This window comes from Hemicordylus capensis, chromosome 2, assembly GCF_027244095.1.
Source record: "Hemicordylus capensis ecotype Gifberg chromosome 2, rHemCap1.1.pri, whole genome shotgun sequence".
Classification (NCBI taxonomy): Eukaryota; Metazoa; Chordata; class Lepidosauria; order Squamata; family Cordylidae; genus Hemicordylus; species Hemicordylus capensis.
The window spans coordinates 90,952,321-90,975,334 of record NC_069658.1 but is presented as its reverse complement, the minus strand read 5'-3'; the positions used below and the strand labels follow the sequence as shown (position 1 = coordinate 90,975,334).

The following is a 23,014-nucleotide window of genomic DNA, read 5'->3' as shown; positions in this document are numbered from 1 at the left end:
AAAAACAGGAGAAAACAGCATGTCGGCCCACCTTGGAGGACTGGTCTACTGGGTAGACCAGTCCACAGAGGTGGGCTGACAGGTTGTCCAGTGCGGAGGACTGCTCTACCCACTGACCCCCATCAGTAGACCAGCTCTCCCCAGAAAAACAGGCCTCAAAATGGCACTCAAAACACTCAAATCTATTTGAGCAATTTGAGGTTGATTCATTGGAAAAGCTGGCTTTGGCCACTATTTCAACTAATCAATTTGAGGATTTGGGGATTAATTTCAAGCTCAAAACAAATCACAAAATCAGTTTGCATACCTCTAGTACCCACATTCCTAGTTGTGTGATTTAGGACCTTGTATCCTCTTGTGTATTTATTTGGCATTTTTATATACTGCCAAAGATGTGTTTCATGGCCGTTTACAAAAACCATGATGACCCTACTAATCCATGTGTTTCCTATTTGGATTAATAGTGATGCTAAGGATTGGATTAGCACCATGTGGATTCAAGGTGTCACCCAAACCCAGATAAGCAAACTGCTGCCTGGTAACCTATGGCAAGTAAGAACTTTCTCTAAGTATGAGCCAGGTTTCAGAGAACTAATTTAGGTATAGCCAATGGGATTTTGATTTACTCAGTGCATAAAAACACATTCCTGATGATGCATTTGCCCTTGTAATTGTCTTCAAGGATCAAAAAGTATACATTATGAATGAAGAGACAAAAAAACCATGACTTACTCCAAAAGGGTCTGCTTGTTCCCATGATATAAGAGCCCCCCATGAAGGTGGTCTTATTTTTTCAGGTAGAGATTCTGGGACAACCAGTAGGATGAAACAGATATCTACAACAGCCACCACTGTAGCAACCAGTACGACCAAGTTATCGCCATATAGAGCAGATAGACGTGCCCCAATAGCAGGACTAGTTACCAAACTTGCTGCAAATGTGGCAGATACCTAAACATAAGATCAGAAACATTCAGGTGTTATTACCTTGTTTGAAAAAAGCCATTTAACACATATGAAAAAGCATGCTTTCCAAGTCCTTATAGCAATGATGAATGCAGTTTATGACCTAGATTTACTTTCACCATTATACAGAAGCTGCTAAACAAGTAGAAATTGATTAACATTTACCAAAGCAACAGATTATTAAATTATCTGAAGAATCAAGAAAACATGGCCTCAGAGAAATATTTAGCCAAACTCAACTACCAATCCAGAAGAGCATTCTGGACAAGAAAAGTAATATTGAAATCCACGCACACAAGGAGCTACTGGTTCCCTGTCCTAAAACAACAGTTTGGGGAAAAATAAACCAATGCCAGGTAGTTTTCTTTGTGTTTCTTAGTTTTAAAGAGTTTTGTTTATCATATGTCAATGACATGGACATCATCTGATGCCAGCAGAAGGGGAGGGGGGTAGAATTAAGTTTGGCATGATCAGCCTTCTGAGCACAAGGTCTAAGAAAAGTTCATATTCAGATAATATTGCAACAGTTACAGTGCAAATTTTGTGAATGCTTTTGCTAGTGCCAGAGACCATACTTGTGGCTTATATACAGAGGGCAGCATCCAGATGTTATAATCTGCCCCTGGTGGCCCAGTGGTAAAACTGCCGCCCTGTAACCAGAAGGTTACAAGTTCGATCCTGACCAGGGGCTCAAGGTTGACTCAGCCTTCCATCCTTCTGAGGTCGGTAAAATGAGTACCCAGAATGTTGGGGGCAATATGCTAAATCATTGTAAACCGCTTAGAGAGCTCTGGCTTTAAAGCGGTATATAAATGAAAGTGCTATTGCTATTGCTATAATGGAGCAGTACTCAGTCAATGGAAGCTTGCACAAGGGCCCCCTGCATGAGCACTACTTTTTCTTTCAAGGAATCTGCTTCCACTGATAGAGGGAAGCTCTGCTAACGGTCTGAATGCTGTCCAGAAACAGTAGACTGTGTACAAGATTGTATTTCATTTAAGTTTGCATATTGTCACTAACTTCTAGCCTAGAGCAAGTAAAGGTAAAGTGTGGTGTCAAGTCGATTTCTACTCCTGGCGCCCACAGAGCCCTGTGGTTTAATATCTCCACTGTTGGCTCGTTTCCCAGGAAATTTGCCTAGCCAACAAGTGGCTTTCCTGCTTGAGGACAGCATACCTGCCATTACTCGGAAAGTGGCGGGCTTTTGTGCAGCAGCTCGAAGAGTGCGCCAATTTTTAATTAACAGTCCTAGTGCTGCTCTATAACCTTTCAGTTATAATACTGTTGATGGGTTAGACTGTTGACTTTTTTTAAAAAAAAATTATATTTTAATTGTATTTTTTCCCTTGTTGTGCTGGTCATTGACCATAATAAACTTTGAATGCTAGAATGCAAGCCCTGTGGTTGTCCTTGGGAGAATACTGGAGGGGTTTACCATTGCCTCCTCCTGCACAGTCTGAGATGATGCCTTTCAGCATCTTCCATATCGCTGCTGCCCGATATAGGTGTTTCCCATAGTCTGGGAAACATTCCAATGGGGATTCAAACAAGTAGTTAACCTAAAACTAGCCCTGGTGGACAAGAAACAGACCTGCCGGAACAACTGGTCTTGTACTGACACTGACCTAAAGCGCAGCTTAGTATGTCTTGCCATTCAATTTCTAAAGAGGTAGTGCTGCCCCAAACCTTAACTTGCAGTCACACTGCAAACTTAGGCCTTTGAATTACCTCCCTAAAGAGACCTGCTGAAATTATGCTTTCAGCAGTAACTGCATCCAAAGCCCTTGAAGACAATAATGAAGTTATTGCTAGATCTGATGTTCTAAGAGGTCTTGAGAAGCACCTACCATGATAGCTTCTATGTCACAGGTGTAGTGGGCAATACTGAGCATTTCTTTCCCAATAAATCAGTGCTACATCGCTTCAGTCAGCTAACAAACATTATTTTAGGCAGCATATACATCTCTCTGCACCTCCTTTTTGTCCTAAGGGCTACTGACAAGTTTAAGGTTCTGCTGGCCTTTAAGGCAAAAGGGAGTGGAAAAATGCACCCCAGGAGCCTGAAGGCATAACCATGTTTCAATGTGTCCCCTACATTCCAACTTCTTGAGTACAGCTGTCATTCCACTTTATGGTTGTAGTTGCTTCACTAATGTTTTTTTAAGCTTTATTTTTAATTGTTGACTTTCTTTGGTGCAAATTACACACTAGCTCTTGGATGTACTATGAATTACCTTCTGTGCTTTAGTAGAAAGGCAAGGCACACAAGACTTGAAGCAACACCATAATTCTAGCAGCCCAAAGCAACAGGACTGCAATATTTATAGAACAATTTATCCTCTGTCTGATAGTATTACTATTTATTAGATTTTTAAGCCACTGACAGGGACCTGTATTTTATCCTTTGTATGTGCCACAGAGAATTTTTAAGCACTTATCAATTTGGATGTCACATTTGCATGATCTTTTTCAGATTCCATTTCCTACCAACACTTGCCATTTTCAATTCTTCAATATTTCTGAGGCTTGCTCACAAATGATACTGTAAAGACTCCAATGATTCCCAAGCTGGATTATTGCAGTGTTCATCTCCATACCCTTGTGGCTGTTTTAAAGCCTTTTTCTGTTCATAAATCTGCCTCATTTACACTGAACTGTTTCAATCACAACTGCCTCTTTTGCTCTTTATATTGAATTTGCTTTGCACTACACATTTATTATGGATTGTTTTGGATGAATACCTTACTGGCTCATGCAATTAGGAAAGCGATGTCCTGATACCCTCCTGGCATCATGGGGGCTGTTTATCCAAATGTCTCATCTATATGCACTCCAAATGCAAGTTTAAACTTCCTTTCTTTATGCCTCTCACTAAAGTTATTGTCAAAACTAGAATTTCTACTTCCATTTTCTGCACCATACTACTACTGATCATGGTTTCTCACAGTGGGTTCTCTCAACACTAGATCTAGGTAACTGTCATTAATCACAATTGGGTGAAAAAAAACTCCAAGCTGTCTATTTTGGGCATAGTTAGAGTCATGTGCATCAAATTAGATAAAAAGGTTCTACAAAGTTGATTTTAAAAGTATGGTAATCAGGATGGTAATATAGTATTATGTTTAACACATTTCTACCCTGTTTAGTTCCTCAGTGAGGAACTTTTATTTAAAATAAATAAAGCAGCTTACAGCAAATATTGGAAAAACAAGTTCAACAAAACTTTGAAAGAGCATCTTATAAGAACAATTAGAGAAGGCCCCATCGATGGTGGGAGGAAGAGACAACGCATTTTCAGTCAGTGCTGAAAAACCAACAGGGAGAAAGCCAACCTCATCCTCCTGGAAGAGCTCCACTAAGCAGGTGCTATAAGAGAGAACGTTCTTGTCACCAACCCAGCCATAGAAAGCAAGGGATCATGCAGCAGGGTCTCTCCTACAGATCTTAAGGACAGACTCATATGGCAGGAGGAGATCCTTTAAGTATCTTGGTCCTACAGAGAGGGCTTCAAAAGGTGATAACCAGCACCTTGAATTGTGCCTGGAAACAAATCAATAACCACTGCAGCTGAAACAGAGTCTTTGCATGATCAAAAGATTTAGCATCTGTTAGAATGCAACAGTTGAAGCTTCCTGGCAGTCTTCAAGGGAAGCCTCATATAGTCAATGTTACAGAAATCCACTTGTGATGTAGCCAGACACTGTTCACCACAATAATTTCTGATTGAGCCAGGAATGGGCCCAGGTGATACACCAATTGAAACTGAGAAAAAGTACAACTAACCACTTCCAACAGCTGGATATCTAGGAGCAAGGCCAGGTCCAGGAACACTTCCAAGCTGTGAGCCTAGTCGAGGAGTACAATCTCTGTTACAGGATCTGCACAATTCCTAACCAAGGAAACAGTTGCCTTGGCTGGATTTAATCTCAATTTATTTGCTCACTGAGCCCATCACCAACCCCAGAAACAGATTCAAGAACACCACAGCAATCCAGTTGCGAATAAAAGGGAGATAACCAGGGTTGATTTGGTTCAATTCAAATAGATTTAAATCATTTCACAGAAGGACTCTATTTTAATCACACTTTTAATTACAACTCAGGAAGATTTTCTATAAAAGTACATTCTTGTCAAATATAACCTTAATACATATTTAGAGACAGATGTAAGTTTCATTTTTAGAAGCTATACAATTCTCATAATGCTGTTTCATTCAGGCAACCAGGCATTGCATTTCATTTTTGCACAGTTTGCCTTTTGCATACATGCCTTTCTTACCCACAGGTATGGAAACTTCATTAAAATATCCCCAAATCGGGTCTCTTATGGCCTGCTGCCTTGATAGGTGTTTCCCTTTCTACAAGGGAGAATACACTTGATTGAATGATTTCTATACTGCCCTTCCAAAAATGGCTCAGGACAGTTTACACAGAGGAATGACTGAATGAATGAGGTGGATCCCTGTCCCCAAAGGGCTCACAATCTAAAAAGAAACATAAGATAGACACCAGCAACCGTCACTGGAGATACTGTGCTGGGGGTGGATAGGGCCAGTTATTCTCACCACATTAAAGAGAGTCACCACATTAAAAGGTGTCTCTTTGGCAAGTTAGCAGGGGATGGGAAAGTGTTCCTCAAGACTGCATAAATCTGTTCACTTTTGGTTTCACTTTCTATTCCCCTCCCCATCCCATACGTGTGTGTGTGTGTGTGTGTGTGTGTGTGTGTGTGTGTTCACTGCATGTACACCACCTGCAGAATAGGACTGATCAGGTCTTATCACTCATCCCCATATACTGCTGTTAACACGTTCATAGAATAGAATTAGAAGTTATGATTAATATTCATGATGATATCTTTGAGCTAGGTTCTTTATGCATTCCTTAAAATCAATTTGAATCAAAAAGTCCTATTTTATTAATTTAGGTCATTGATTTGTATCAACCCTAGAGATAACAGAGGTGGGTGTCACCTGCCTATTGGCAACAACCACCCCCACTCCTGAAGCCGTTTCAGAGATATTAAATTGTATGGGGAACAAGAAGGTCCAGCAGCAGGACACAGTAAAGCATTGTTGTCAGGACAGGTGTCAATTCAAGAGAGTAGTCAGGGCAGTTTAAATAATAAGAAGCACAATTAGGGAAGGTGCTGAAATTAGTAAGGAGTAAGCAAGGCTGGTATGTTTCCCAAACTGTGGGAAATGCCTATATCGGGCAACAGCAATATAGTGAGGCAGACTCAGGTTTGTGGTGGTCAAGAAATGGTTAAAAGGGTCTGTATTACCAAACTGCACTAATTGTAACTTGCTAACACAATAATAAATCTGTCTCACACTGGAATGCAGGCAAAGGGGCCCCTCTGATATCTCTAGGTAACAAGGTGCTAGCTAGCGACACCTTCAAGGACACATCTGGAAAGGAGTGGAAAATAGTTTGGCTGTATGGAGGGAGGAGGGATGCTTAATTATAGCTTAGTATGAGAAATTGTCTGATTGGTAATAATTGTAAAATGACGATTAAGTGATGCTAACCAATGAGGATTGTATCCACTGTTTGTAAATTAATGTGAGTATAAAAGCTGAAGCCACAATGTAATCGGGGCTCAAGCTTTGGAATTTATTCCCTTGAGTCAATTGCTAGCAATAAAATCTGTTTTCTCTCAAACTGCTGGTGCCAGTCTCTCACTCAAGAACCCGGGGGATTTTTGCTACAATAGGAAGATGCTGAAAGGCATCATATCATACATACTGTGTGGGAGATGGCAATGGTAAATCCCTCCTGTATTCTACCAAAGAAAACCACATGGTTCTTTGGTCGCCAGGAGTCAACACTGACTCGACAGCACAACTTTACTTTAAGCAATGTCATCATAAATGGGAGAGTCTAATACTAATCTGTTTTTTCTACACATCATGCCTATCCACCTGATCAGTGAAGACCAAACCCAAGACCAGGTAGCTAAAGAAGGTATGCTTGGAAACCTGTATGGTTCATTAAGTGTTATAGAGCAAGTAGAGATGTACTGTGGCTCAATGGTTATGCTTTGCTTATTTTGCTTTTATGCTGAGCAGATTTAAATAAATATTTGAAACCTTATTTCTTGAACTTGTGGGCACCCTGAGCAAGCTAAGGCTCTTCCTTAATGAGTTATCCTAAATTAAACAATATCCTATATAACACCACACACTTTGTGAAGCACCAGTCTACTCAAGTATCTTAAGAGGCAGGAAAACACTACAGGCGCATATTCCTGGGTCTACAGTCTACTTGCCAGGTATCTGCTACAGCAATAGAAGCACATGAGGATGCCATTACGTAAGGAAGCTGCCTTATACCTAACTAGCTCAGTACTGTCTACACTCACCGGTAGCAGCTCTCCACACTTTCAGACAGGTACCTCCCAGTCCTACCTGAAGGTGCAAAGGATTGAACATGGGGCCTTCTGCATGCAAAGCATATACTCTTCCACTGAATTGCCATCCTTCCCCATAGCATCGTGCTGTATTTAAGCACAGCCTAGGAGGCTACCGGGGATTAGCACTATTGATTTCCTCTTCTACAAGTAATTATTTTTAGATTTCTATACTGCCTTTCATTAGAACAATCTCAAGGCAGTTTACAAAACATTTAAAGCAGTTTTATAGTTAGAGAATAAAAATATTAAATCGGAAGATAAAAATACAAATCTGATTAGAAGTTCTCTCTCTCTCTCTCTCTCTCTCTCTCTCTCTCTCTCTCACACACACACACACACACACACACACACACACACAGAAACCATAAAACACAGAGCAGCAGCAACATGACAGACACACGACAGACACGATTTCGCTTGCTTTCTGAAAACTGAGACGGAGACTGCAAAACAAATGCTCATTGAGAGAGCATTCCAACATCTGGGGGCAATAACTAAGAAGGCCCTGTCTCGCATGCACAACATCCAAGCCTCCTCCCTTGTTGGCACGTGGAGCAGAGCCCCCTCCGATGACCTTGTCAAGTGGGCCAGAAACCATTGGGAGCAGGCAGTCCCTCAAGTATCCAGGGAGCAACTGTTAAGGGCTTTAAAGGTCAAAACCATTTAAAAAGCATTAAAGCCAGCAGGCCTTTAGAACTGGTGGTGGTCAGAAGACATGCATTTAGCCTCCATTCAATTTTATGTAAAACACAAAGCCAACAGTCACTGAACTCTAAGCTAGCAGCAGGGGCAGGAAGAATGGCTATGCAAGCAGAACCAGGATAAAGGAAAGTTGTGCCTTCAAGTCAGTGTTGACTCCTGGCGACCATAGAGCCTTGTGGTTTTCTTTGCCAGAATACAGGAGGGGTTTACCATTGTCATCTCCTGCACATTATGAAATGATGACTTTCAGCATTTTCCTATATCACTGCTGCCCAATATAGGCATTTCCCTTAGTCTGGGAAACATACCAGTAGGAATTCAAGCCAGCAACCTCTTGCTCCCAAGGCAAGCTACTTCCCCACTCCACCATTATGGGTAACTACAGTCTGAGACGTTTTCACAGCTGCCTTTACAGTACACATCTTCATTCTAAGAATTAGAAATATTATGTTGAACAAGTCTGTACAACAGGGAATAAGATATAGTCATTGTGGGATTGAACATTTTCCAAAAGAGATTCAGAACTGTCTGTGAATCCATGCGCCAAAGTCTGATTGCACAGAATATTCTAGAGACCTGAAAACAGTGTGAAATATTCTAACACAAATCATCCTCCTGCATCAAAAAGTATTTAGCAAGGTGTTTTTCAGACACTTAAGCACTCTATTATGGAAGAGTTGCCATGGTACTCGTGTACTAATGAAGGAACAGGGGAAATGACTCTACAGCACCTCAACGCATCAAAGCACTTTACTGTGCCTTGGCAATTGTCTTCATAAAAAGACATAATAGTTTGCAAGAGCCATCGTCTCCAAGTACAGCCAGAACTGAAAACAGCCAGTGGCTCCTGAGTTGGAAGGCTTATGTGGCCTTTGGTCTTTGGGCAGGGGGCGTGGAGGATCCTCTCTCACAGGAAAAGGAAAGTTTCCACAGACTCAAGCCTGGAGAGACTCCTCTCCCTTAGCAACTGCTCGTTCTTTCCTAGAAAGCCTCCTCTGCTCACACATTGAGAAACTACTTTAAGTCAACCTAGGATTTCCATTAATAGAAGTCACTTCATACAAGCTTCTGATCATCATAAAGTCAAGTTCAGAAGATTCACGAATAATGTTTTTTTAAGATTTCACTGTGAAATTACCACCTCACGGATCACTCTCCTACTAAGCCAGACGATCACTGCACACTGCAAGGGAAGCTCTGAAGTAGTCAGCTGGTCTAGCACGCACTGCAAACATAAGAAACTGAAAGTTCACCTCTCTTATGCCAACCATTACTGGAAGAGGCAAGTATGGATGTTTTAAAATCAAATTTTCACTTAGTAGGTACAAAGACTAATGTGCCAACTCTATACACCAAACAGCAGCCTAATATTAACCCCTTGGTAGCCCCCCATTAGTTTTTCAAAGTCATCCACCTGAGAGCCAGCATGGTGTAGTGTTTAGAGTGCTGGACTAGGACCGGGGAGACCAGAGCAAAAATCCCCATTCAGCCATGATACTTGCTGGATGAGTGACTTCTCTCTCAGCCTAACCTACTTCACAGGATTGTTGTGAGGAGAAACTTAACTATGTACACTGCTCTGGGCTCCTTGGAGGAGGAGTGGAATGTAAATATTAATAAATATATAAATAAATATTATTATTATTATTATTTATTATTTCAATTTCTATACTGCCCTTCCAAAAATAGCTCAGGGCGGTTTACAAAGAGAAACAATAAATAAATAAGATGGCTCCCTGTCCCCAAAGGGCTCACATTCTAAAACGAAACATAAGATAGACACCAGCAACAGTCACTGGAAGTACTGTGCTGGGGGTGGATAGGGCCAGTTATTCCCCCCCTGCTAAATAAAGAGAATCACCACGGTAAAAGGTGCCTCTTTGCCCAGTTAGCAGGGACTGCTAACCATGAAGGACTGAGACTGGGGGGATCCAAGTAGAGCGAATTATAAATGAGCCAAAAGTTCCCCTACTGATTTCATTACAGGAAACACTAGTTGGTTCAATATGAAGATATACTTCACATTTTTTGGTTGAAGCAGGGGAGAAAGAGAGCATATAGGGATCAGTTGCTCACTATTGTTCCAAATGAGGCCAAGGCCCAAAGGAAGCTGTTGCAGATTCTTCTGCTATCATGTCAGACTGTGTGATACTTTCTGGGTTTTTTCTTCTGCCTAAAAGGGCCAATAGTAATAAAAGGGCCACAACTTGGGCCCTGGGTATTTAGGAGAATGTCTTCATTAAGAGCCCCACCGCTCATTGAGGCCATCTGGAAAGGTCCATCTCCACTTGCTGCCAGCTCGGCTGGTAGCCACATGGGGGCGGGCGGGCCTTCTCAGTTGCTGCCCCAAGATTGTGGAATGCGCTCCCTATTGAAATATTATCCTCTCCATCTGACTATTTTTAAAAAGCATTTGAGAACCCACCTCTTCACCCAAGCTTTTTCAGCCTTTTAAGTTTTTTGGGTTTTAATCTGTGTTTGATTCAAATTATCTAAACTGTTTTAAGTTTTTGTATATGTTTTTAATTTGTTTTTATGTTATTGTTAACCGCCCAGAGAAAAAAGTTTGGGGTAGTGTACAAATCTAATAGATAGATAGATAAGTCTTCAGGCAAAAGAGAGAGTGCTGTGCATATGACTTTTGCAGGCACGACAAAAACAGGAAGCAATCTTTTGCTGGCCTTAGAGAGTACACCATGGTTTGCAACTCTCTCACGAACTGGTTTCTACCTATTTCAAGCAAATGGAAAATTATACACCCAACAGTATCAGCATAAATGAATGCATTTCAACCACCATGTACTTTGTGAAGATACCTAAATTTCAGGGGCGGGGGGACGACACACACTAGAAGTGTCTATGCTCCAATCTCCAAAAGATTTATACCAGCAACACCTCTAAACATTGCTTCTAAAAAAAACCCCTTTCCAATCAAACAGAAGCTGTAAGACACTTTGACAGAAAGACCTATTATACTTCTGAATTAAACAATTACTATCCCTGTGACATCCACATTCATGAAGAAATCGAAATACAGAAGGCAACATCGAAAGAAATGTATCCAGTACATGTCAGGCTAGCCATTTTCTGTCTCAGCTGCCAGGCTGAGAGAAAAGAATTAGTCATTACTAATATAACTAACTGCCTTACTTAGAGCTGCAAGCAATCCAAGAAACCCTGTTCCTGCTCCACATTTTAAGACAGGATATCTTATACCTAACAGATGACTACCTAATCCTCCAACTGTGTATAGGATCCAATTTTTTGGTTGCGCATCTAAGAATTAAGTAATCCAAGTTATTTTTCCCCTTTTTAATGCATCAACTGTAGTTGCTCCTGAGGTTGCAACAGGAAACTATTATCTACCTCAAAGTACAATCTAATGAACCTTATTCAAGCATAGCTATTGTACCTTTTACTTATTAAAATATCTTCCATTCAGAAACAACCCAGGTGACTTGAATCAAAATCATATTAAAAAGTCATCTAAAAGACCAGAACTAAAAACAGTAGAAAACACAACATCGTAAGAAGTAGCAAGGGGTCAGGCAGAAGAAATTGGTCAAATATGCAGCACACCAAAGAACTGATGGAACAGAAACATGTTCATCCTACAAAAGCCAGCCACAAGGGATGGAACCAAACTAATCTCTCAGTGTAGGGCATTCCAGGTGCAGCAATAGAAAAGGCTATATTATGCATTCCTGCCAACCAAATTCGGATGGTGGCAGGACATACAGCAGCAGATAATCTAAGAGAGTGGGCCCATTTATATGGCAGGAGACAGATTATCTCACCCGAAGGTATTTAGGGATTGAAAGGTAAATAACCAGCAAACCGAACTCTATCTGAAGGAACTGTAAGCCAGTGAAGTTGTACAAAAGCAGTCACATGCTTGAAATGAGTGGCTCTGGTCAGAAGTCTTGCAGTTGCATGTTGAACCACCTGAAGTTACTACGTACTTTTCCGAGGCAGCCCCATGTAGAGAACACTCCAGTAATCCAACCTTGATGTCATTAAGGTGTGTGCGTGATCGCAGCCAGATTCACCTTCCCCCAAAACATATACAGCTTCTGCACTAGCTTAACTTGCAAAGACTCCTGGCTACAGCTGTTGCCTGGGTTGGATTTTGGGGATGGCCACAGCTCAGTAGTAAGTATATGCTTGGAATGCAAGAGGGTCTGGGCTCAATTTCCAACATTTAGGTAGACTTGTGGAAGTCCCATATGAAAACCTAGCAAACTACTTCAAGCCAAAATAAAAATTGAGGTAGATGGACTGATAGTATGACTCAGTAATAACTTTGGAATATATTATCAATACCCCATCCCCCCACTCCAGTTCTATTTCTATTAGCTTCCAGTACCAATGGAAAGTGTTGGCTTTAACCTTCACAGTCCTAAATTGTTTGGGACCAGACATGCATGAACCTGTGCAGCTGCTCTTAAGGGCTGGGGAGCCCAGCTCTCTGGCCTGCCATTAATAGAAATGCAGTTGACAGCTACCAGAGACAGGACATTCCCAGTGGTAGCGCCACAATTGTATAACTCCCTTCCTACAGAGACAGGCTGTCTTCCTGTCTTTTTGTTTTATACCAATGCAAAAGATGTTACTGTTTCAGAAGACTTTTAACACTGTTCTCAATTGATTTTATATTGTGCTGCTGCCGTACTGCTTTTATTGTCTGGGCAGATTTTAAGTTGCTTAGTGTCCTAGTGTAAGGCACCGTGTTATTTATTTTTTTTAAGTTAAAAGGATCATAAATATAGAAAATAAGACAGTTACATACATTTATATGGCACCCAGGAGCAAGTCAGGAGTGGGAGCACTCCCAAATTGCAAATCTTATTTTACAAGGGGAGTGAAACTTCATTCAAAACAGGATGCATCCCCATAACATAATAGCACACTCAAATTTAATTTATTGGCAACCAACACATTTTTAAATGATGAATTAATAATAAGTTCTGTTAACATATAGCTGTCCATCAAGACAGATGATTCTAGATTTTGACAAGAATATTAAAGAAATTGTCTTACCAGTCCATAAGCAGTGCTTCTATTGTGTTCTTGTGTTACATCAGCTACATAAGCAAATATCACAGAGAATGTAACAGAAAAAATCCCAGATACAGCAATCATAGCAAAATACCACCTGCAAGATTAAGAGTTTTAAAGTGAGAAATGCAACCGTGCAGAATGCTTTTTGACAATCTTAAGAACACATCAACTTATTCTGTCACATTTACACCTTTCATTTTGAATGTATGATAAGAACTGATTTATCACATTCGGACACAGAAGCAATACATAAATCCAACCTCAAGCTCCGTACTGTTATGTGTGCCACTTACCATGGACTTATCTTCATCAATGGAATTGGGACACAAGTGAAAAAAACTGTAACAAGGAGAAAAGACTTTCTTCCCCAGACATCAGACAGAGCACCAATCAGTGGAGCACTCATGAAGGATAAAATCCCCTGAGAGAGAGAAAGAAAGTGGCTTTAGTGCATGCCAATCCGTTTCATACTCATAATGTAGCATTTGGGGTAAAAAAAAGTAATCATGTTATATTTTGGGAAGCACCCTGTTATAAAAGCACAATTTGAAAGGGCCAAAAAAAGGCAAATTAGGGATGGAAGTAAAGTGTTTTCTATAAACATCCACACATTGGCAAGTCATATTTCACAAAGCACTCTGAAATTTGGCCAAAACACTAGGAATATACACAAGCCATTCATGCAAGTGCAGGCAGGGTGGGGAGCAGTTCCCTTAAGGAGCAAGTAAGCAGCTCCTTACCTGTTCTGCTGCCACCCCACCACTTTCCCAGGCGTGGTGCTCGCTCAAGCAAAGGCCGCATGCAGCCGCAGTGCTGTTCCCTGCAGGTTGCACACTGCATTAGCTTGCACATGACTGGCACAGGTGTGCACACCAGGGCTGCACACAACCTGCAGGGAACAGTGCCAGACCCGGAAAAGCAGCAGGGTTCCTTAAGGGAACCACTCACACCAAATGAGGTACCGAACTCGCTCATTCACATCCCTACCAAACACTGGGACGATACAGGACGACTGCCTTCAGAGGCAGTGGCAAGACAAAAGATGCAAACAACTGAAATAGAGAATGAACTATTCCCCTCCAGTTTGCAACTGGAGAACATGAAATATATTCACAGCACATAGTAACAGCCTAAATGCTCCCTGAAGACAAAGGAGCCATTTGTTTACTTACTCCCTGGAACACAAGGCAGGAGCACAAAAGAAATTCTCAGACATGCAAAATAGAGCTTCAGCTGCATTGCTGCAATACCAGATTATTATATTTGTCTCGCACGAAACCTATTAAACTCTTAGTTAAGTAGCATAATACCAGTCTCAAGGTTCCTCCGACTGCTACTGCACTAATGACTGAACAGGTAAATTAAATTCTGTTTAACATAAAGCAGATAGCACACACAATTAAGAACAATAATATCAGATTTTGACATGCTGGTAGTTTAAACTTTCAAGCAGTGAATGCCACCAGTTTGTCAGTGATCGTAGTTCTCCACTTTTTCACATGCATTCCAGTAAGACTCTTCCAAGTCTTAAGCACACAAAAGCCTTTACTCTCAAGCAGTTCCACAATATCAGTGGGACTCATTACCAATTTCTCCCTCGATATCAGCAACAAGCCTCAATTCCATTATACATCTATACAGAACTTTTAAAATATCAACTGCATAGAAAAAGCCCCCTCAAAAGGAAAAAGATGCAGCAAAGCCCATAACCTCAAAAGGAACCTGCTTATGCCTATTTCACACCAATCCTGCTCCCTGGCCATTTGCTCTCTTTGCCTTCCAGTGGCTCCACCTTTGCCAAAGCATTACAAAGTTTCAGTGCTCACATATTATGCACAAGTTATGCTCAAATGCAGGTTAGTTTTGTCTACCTGATTCTGAGTTTAGAAATTGGGTTTTCCCTATGCAGAACATGCTTAGCCCCTGATATATTTTATACAAGCAAATAATTATGTATTCTATAATTAAGTTGTTAAAATGACATTTAACAAGTCACACACAAAAACAAACATTTACAAACCAGCACTCCATAGAGTCCTTGCAGTAGGCAGGTGTCCACACTGGAAAACTATTGAAGTGCATTGTACAGTGGGGTTGTACAAACGTACAAAGACTGCCTCTGTTCAGCTACTGCAAAGTACAACTGCAGGACTTCTGACTGGGCCAGTTAGTAGGAATGTACCTCACTGATTAAACATCTGCACTGACTGCCTGTCTATTTCCAAGTACAATTCAAAACACTAATGCTTACCTTTAAAGTCCTGAATGGCCTGGGACAAGGATACCTGAAGCAATGTCTACCTCCATATCTGCTTGTCTATGCACTGAGATAATTACTGAAAGCCCTGCTCTGGGTACTCAAGAGGTTAAGTGGGTGACAACTGGGAAGAGGATCTTATCTACTGTGGCACCTCAGTTAAGGAATTTGCTCTCCAAGAAGGCTCACCTGGTGGGTACACTATCTTTTCAGTGCCAAATAAAGTCTTTTTAAATTATTGTGAGCTGCACTGAGAATCTGTATACTGAAGGGTAGCACAGAAATTAAGAATATTTAATAAATTAAATTAAAATTAAATAGACTTGGAACACTATTTCACTTTAACCATCATAGAATAGAAGTCATTTGGCATAACAAGTAAGTGGCATTGAGCCCCTCAACATGCCTACGTGCTAAAAATGTGAGCAGTAAAGACAACATGTCTATATGCCCTTGCACATTCAGAGACCACTTTTACTTGTATTATTCTTTTGATTAATATTTCTATAACTACTTTTCAGAAGCACATGAAAGTCTTTTCTACTTTTAATGTGCTCAATGTTCCCCTTTTATCTTACTCAAAGCAAAAACTTCCTTTCAGAATCCCTCCATCCTGAGAGATTTTATGTAATCCTTTAGTCTGAAGGCTAAGATTTTATCCATCACAACAGCATGAGGTTCCAGGCCATACTAGAAATTTTGCACAGCAAACAGAAAGGAAGGAAGTAATATTTTTAAAATAGAACTATTGCTAGGAAAAGTTAGATCAGAATAAGTTTGCGAAGAGGAGCCTATTGGAAATTCAAAACTATGACTAACTGTTCTCAGCCAGGCTAAAGCAGAGATCTGCAATCATTTCACATTTTTGTGAATTGTGGTTGCTTGTCACAAAAAAGTTCATGAGACCCTAATTCCTTCATTTCACATGCACTTGGAGGGACAGCTTCTCCAGAATATGGGCCTAAATTACTGAAAAAAAATTCCAGGCATAACCAATAACCTGACCTAGAGTAGGCTGTAAAACCTATGCTGGAATCACTAGAGCTACCACTGGAACCATGAGGATTAGAGAAGGCACTTGTGCCAATTACAGGAAAGTCTTTCCTAGTGAAGAGGCCTTTAAACACAGTCTCTTGCAAACAGGGAATGGTGACTGAAGCTGTATCCATAACTCTAATCTTTTCTCCTAACCCTGATACTTCTAACCACAGCATAACTTTCCTTGCATGGCACTATCCTCAAAAGTCAAGCTACTTATCAACTGCCATCTTCTGCCAGTCAAATATTTGTCACAACACCCTGCAGTTCCAACGGTTCTTCCATACTACACCAGAATTGCATTCTCCAGCAAATCTTACCACCAACTCCCTTTCACATTTTGTCTTCAACCATCCACAAAACACCAAGTGCTTACCCATAAAATATTTAGAATAATTTGTGGAATATTTCTTGTTTTTTTCTTTTAGGCAATCGTAAATTTTTCTGAAAGTGCCCTGAGTCTTAAATATAGAGAGGGATACAATAACAAAACAGGACACAAAAGAGATACCATTCCAAATCAACTGGGAAGAGCATACAGCAGCAGAACCTCAACAGCTTCTACAGTCCTGTAGCTCTTACAAGATCAGGGGAGGATCTGCTCCATGTGCCAATACCTTCTGAGGTCCGGCCGGCAAGCGTTCTTCATAACTGCACCTAAGCTCCTAAGTTCCCTCCCTCAGGAGGTTTGAGTTGCCCCATTTCTCTCAATTTCTAAATAGGCACCAAAAAACCTGTTTATTGGGCTCTGCATTTTGTGTTTGACAGGTGGATGGAGTGCGAGGAGGATTTTACTAGGCGATTACGTTTGTTGGTCTGTGCTTGTTGTACTTGCATTTAATACTGCTGTTTTAATGGGTTGCATCCACACTAAAATTTGCATCCTGAAAATACATTGCTGAGGGTTGTAGAGTTCTTAAGGAACATATTTTCAGGAGGTGCAGGGCAATGCAGAAGGTGGAATCATGGAAAACTACCCCTCCTCCCACTGTGCAAGCAGTAGCATTTCAGTTCATGCTACTTTTACTTTGGTTGCCACCTGCTGTTTTTAATTACAGAAACTGCTTGTGAGAAGATTAACATAAAACTGATTTATAAATATAAACACACTTTTACCCAAGCATGGATACTTCCTTGCTTCTCCCTCTTCTCTGAAACTATCATCTCACTGCACATTTGCTGACTGATTGATGCAACAATTATTACTTATTTTATTCCTCAACAGTAATTTTTAGTGCCTGCCTCACAGCCCAGTTTAGCTTCCAGTTAAAACAAAGTTGGTTCTAACCATCCACTTCACATTAGCTATTTATTCAATACCCCAATCTGTTTCCACATTTTAGTATCATGAAACACCGATATAAGTTTTAAAAAATGTTTAGGAAATGTTGCTACTTGGGTATCATCCAAAGCAGTACTCGCACAACAGCATGAGTACAGACTATTTTCCCTTTTCCTTGCAGCAGCGCACAAACACACACACAAAAAACCCCTACTTGAGGGACCCTTGGCAATCGTCTGTGATGCACTAAGTGTGGCTTCAGAGAATGTGGAATCCCTGGAAGCCATAGGGAGGTACCTTCTGCAAGTGCACTTTTGCTCATGGATAAGGCAGTGTGTCACAATCCCCGATTCTGACAAGTATGTCCCTCGCACCCACCCCCACCAGAAGCTTTTCAGACAAAGCAGGGACCACAGATGATAGTGAAGATGCAAAGAGGATACCTGGGAACTGTAGTGAGGGGCAGCACTGGAGGAGACAGTTCCCAGTTATCCTCATGTGCCTTTTTGGCAGCCCCATGGCCACTCGTTCCTCTGAAAAGCAACCCCCAGTGCCAGAAAGGGCAGGTACTGCATAGAGCTGGCAGCACTAGGGGCACCCACTGCTGTGGGGCACGAAGGCATTGAACACATTAGTTGGAACTGGAGATTCCAACTTACAACCCTACATATGGATCATGTCTCCACCCTATTTCCGGGGATTCCCTCGTCAGCTCTCAGAAACTGTTTTTGGGTGGGTTCAGACGGTTGTAGCAAGGAAGAGAGTGTGGGAAAATGGCTCTACTTGCACTGCTGCACAAGCACCACCCTGGCTATTACCCCTCATTTCCAACCTAGGTATAGTCTTCTCAGTGCCAATGCATCACTTACACTCATTCTATGCAGCTGAAACTATTCTTTTTTAGTCTAAAGGGATGAACAGAGCTCACTTTTGCCCCCAGAATTGTCACTATTATTACAAATTTATCTTCCTTGTCATTTGCTGCAAAACTCTGTCAGTACACATACAAGAGTAGCATCCTTCAAGCCCACATCTGCTTTAGTGCCATCTACAGGAGCAGCTTCCCCATAAGATGAAGTAAGACAATCATTTGAGGCAGTGCCTCTGGTGGACAAAAAAATGCACTCATATTGCTGCACAAAATCTCGCTGTCACCTACCCCCAGGCCCGGGTGCTGATCTGGCACAGGAACCAGCCCTGATGCTGTCCTGTCCCTCACTTATCAAGGCGAGGAGAGCTGGTCCTGTGGTAGCAAGCATGACTTAGCTAAGCAGGGTCTAACTTGGTTGCATATGAATGGGAGACAACAAGTGTGAGCACTGTAAGCTATTCCCCTTAAGGGATTGAGTCACTCTGGGAAAAGCAGAAGGTTCCAAGTTCCCTCCCTGGCATCTCCAAGATAGGGCTGAGAAACTCCTGCCTGCAACCTTGGAGAAGCTATTGCCAGTCCGTATAGACAATACTGAGCTAGATGGCCCTATGTTCTGACTCAGTATATGTCACCCCTATCTCCCAAGACAAAAGCACCACTCTCTCCTCTTCACAGAGCACACGGGCACTGCCACTTGTGGGAGTCAGCATGAAGAGTGTGATCAGATGCCTGGCTTCTCCATCACTGGCTGCCACACTTTCACTTTCCCTGCAAGCATGGGAAGTGAGAAAGTGAAAGTGAGACCTGCTGCTTCTGCTGTTTCCATCACCAGAAGAACCCAGGCAGTTATTAAGCCAGGCTTCTTCCTGCTAGGTGTGCCATGCAAACAGCCAGTGTGTGCAGCGGGAGAAAGCTTGGAGCAGCTCTCGTTATTAAGCCAGTGGTGGTGGCAGCGGCAACAGCAGTAGCAGGTCTCTATCCCTTTCTTGCTTCCACGAGCTCTCCTCCTCTCCAAGCATGAGAAGGAGAGCCAGTGGAAGTGAGGAATGGAGAGAGTGGCCACCTCAGCTCAATAGCACTGCAGCCAGCGATTGAGTGAGCCCGGATAGCTGCTCTGGGTTTCCTCCTGCTGGGCGCACTGTTTTCATCTTCCTCCAGCAACATGCCTCCTCTTTCCTTGCTGCTTCCAGTAGGTGCCCATCCATCAGACCCAGGCTGGAGGCAGCAAGGAAGGAGGGTTGCTCTGAGGACAACACGAGCAAGAGGGAGCCATGTGCCCCTTCCTTTGCTTGCTGATTCCAGCTCGCATCTGATGGACTGACATAAGCTGAAGGCAGCAATCAAAGGAAAAGGCATGTGGCTCCCTCTTGCTTACATCCTCCTCCAGCAATGCACTAAGTCTGATGGAAGAAGTAAAGAAGAAGGGGCACATTGCTGGAGAAGGGTGGGAGCAGGAAGGAACAACTGCTGAGTGAGGGGAAAGAAGAGGAGTGGCTCCAGTGGGCTCCAGCCGAACGAGCTGGGTGCCCAGGGGAAGAGTACAACTCTGCAGGCCTCACCTCAGGCATCCACCTACATGGAATCAGTGCTTGCTATCCATATCCTACAAACTGTAAGGCAGACACCACTGTCAGTTCAGATGCATCGTGCTTCTCTGCCCATTATTGTTCTTGAACCATTAACATGTAAAAGACATCACCTTTAGCAGGCTACTTATAACATTCCTACCTTAACTCCCTGAATAAGGCCATTCATTAGAAATGTATGCTGAGGAAATGTTTCACGCAGGACCTAAAGAGAAACAATTATTATAAGTAGCTCTCAATTAGAACAGAGATATTTAACAACTTGCAGAACCTAAAATACAACACCCTGGATTGCTCAATAATTGCTATAACTTCTGTGACAGAACTCATCATATAACACATGAGTTACAGTGGAGCCTCTACAGGGTGCAGTAGACAGAATGTGGGACTTGGCCTGCTGAGGCAAGTCTCCAAGTGCCCTCCAAACCAGAACTGCCAGCATCCCCCCTCCTCTATTTTTATTTATTTAACATATTTTATACCACCAAAAACTCAAGTCTCTGGGCGGTTTACAAACAAGCAAGCAAACCAACCAAAAGAGTTAAAACATTTGTTAAAATAAATGACACAATTTAAAAACAAACAAACAGTTAACACAAAGCAAATGATACAGCAAAAGTTAAAACACTGCAAAAATCAAACCTCAACACATTTTAAACAATGTTAAAACTATTAAAACAATATGTAGTTAAAAGCCTGGGTGAATAGATACATCTTTTAACACTTTTAAAAAGTTGTCAGAGATGGGGAGGCTCTTATTTCAGCAGAGAGAATGTTCCAAAGCTTTGGGGCAGCAGTGGAGAAGGCCCGCCCCCAAGTAGCCACCAAACAAGCCAGTGGCAACTGCAGATGGACCTCACCTGATAATCTCAAAGGCCGGTGGGGCTCATAACAAAAGATGTTCTCTTAAATACCCAGTGTCCACACCATTTAGGGCTTTATAGGTTATAGCCAGCACCTTGTATTTTGCTTGGAAACTTATCAACAGCCAGTGTAGATCTTTCAATACGGGAGTAATATGGTCTTTCCTAGATGACCGAGAGACCAACCTGGCTGTCGCATTCTGTACCAATTGCAGTTTCTGGACTACACACAAGGGCAGCCCCACATAGAGCACACTGCAGTAATCCAGTCTGGAGGCTACCAGCATATGTACCACTGTTCTGAGGTCGTTTATCTCAAGAAATTGGCACAGCTGGGGTATCAGCCAAAGCTGACAGAAGGCACTTCTGGCTATTGCCTCAACCTGGGACACCAGGAAGAGGCTTGGATCCAGAAACACCCCCAGACTGCATACATGTTCCTTCCAGGGAAGTATGACCCCATCCAAAACAGGCAGATCAAACTAATCTCCAGAGTTTCAAACCCGCACAATGAGTCCCTCCATCTTATTTGGATTCAGTCTCAATTTGTTATCCATCATCCAGCCCATCACCGACTCCAGGCAGGCATTTAGGGAGGTTATGCGCTCTCCCGATGATGCTGACATGGAGAAACAGATTTGGGTATCATCAGCATACTGATAGCACCCTGCACCAAATCTCCTGATTATCTCTCCCAGCGGTTTCATGTAGATGTTAAATAACATTGGAGACAATATGGAGCCCTGAGGCACACTATACAAAAGTTCAGATTTTGAAGAACAGCCGTCTCCATGGGACACCATCTGGAACCTGCCCAAGAGGTAGGAGTAGAACCACCGCAAAGCAGTACCTCCCACCCCCAACCCCCTCAGACGCTCCAGAAGGATACTATGGCTGATAATACTGAACTCTGCCAAGAGGTCCAAAAGGACCAACAGTCACACTTCCTCTATCAATTTCCAATTGGAGATCACCCACCAGGCTGACCAAGGCAGGCTCCACCCCATAGCCCACCCAAAAGCCAGTTTGAAATCGGTCTAGATAATCAGTTTCCTCCAAGACTGTCTGAAGCTGGGAGGCCATGACCCTCTCAATTACCTTGCCCGGCCCTGGGAAGGTTGGAGACAGCCCTGTAGTTGCTCAACTTTGAGGGATCCAAGGTAGGCTTCTTCAGAAGTGGTCTAATAATTGCCCCCTTAAGACAAGAGGCATCCCGTCTTCGCTCAGAGAAGCATTTATAATATCTACTAGGCCTTCTACAACACCCCCCCGCCCCTGCCAGATAGTATAAGCCATGTCGGGCAAGGGTCAAGAGAACAGGTGGTACACTGCACCGTTCCGATCAGCTCATCCTCAGGAGTCACAAACTGGAACTGATCCAACTTAATCACAAACGAGTCGCTGGACACCTCCACATCAGATACTAAAGTAATTGTGGAGATGGAGTCTAAGTCAGCCCAAATAGGAGAGAATTCTTCCACAGTGTTCATTAAACACGTCACAGTGGATAATCAATGGTTCCAGGTTCTGATTCAAGAGAGGAGGGGCACATACTAGCCCTCTCACAACCCTGAACAACTCCGCCGGACGTGAACTTGCAGGTGTAATACTGGCAGTTGCTCTACACTGTTGCTCTGCCTACCTTTCCCCCATGGGTTGAAGCCTGCTGCCCCTGCCACTTTTTCCTTCTCATCTTCCCTCCCAGGGCACAACCTGTGCTCCACCACTACCACCATGATCACCAGCCACAGTTGTTCAGGCTTCAAGAAGGCAATGTTCACCTTTGTCCACTCCGTGACCCATCAACTGCTCAAGCAGTAGCAACTGGCTCACTCATCTGACCATCCTCACCGTCTCCCCAGGAAAATGCAGCACTAGGGAGACGACAAAAGCAACAATTGGGCCAACAAGCTAGAGCAGCAGTGGCCCTGATGGATCACTCAGTGGGCAAAGCCCTAACAGCAGTAGTAGCCA

At 42.4% G+C, this 23,014-nt stretch overlaps 1 protein-coding gene across 2 annotated transcripts in view; it reads right to left on the bottom strand.

Moving 5' to 3' along the window:
• MFSD14B (major facilitator superfamily domain containing 14B) overlaps positions 1 to 23,014 on the bottom strand; it is a 56,346-nt gene that overhangs the window by 15,161 nt on the left and 18,171 nt on the right. Inside the window, exons 3-6 of one of the 2 annotated variants that reach the window (XM_053298528.1) lie at positions 20,320 to 20,382; positions 13,437 to 13,564; positions 13,123 to 13,237; positions 733 to 951 (exon numbers count right to left, since the gene is read on the bottom strand). In XM_053298528.1, coding sequence (XP_053154503.1) covers positions 733 to 951; positions 13,123 to 13,237; positions 13,437 to 13,564; positions 20,320 to 20,382 — 525 coding nt within the window. The remainder of the gene's footprint in view (positions 1 to 732; positions 952 to 13,122; positions 13,238 to 13,436; positions 13,565 to 20,319; positions 20,383 to 23,014) is intronic. The other variant, XM_053298529.1, reaches the window with a different exon arrangement.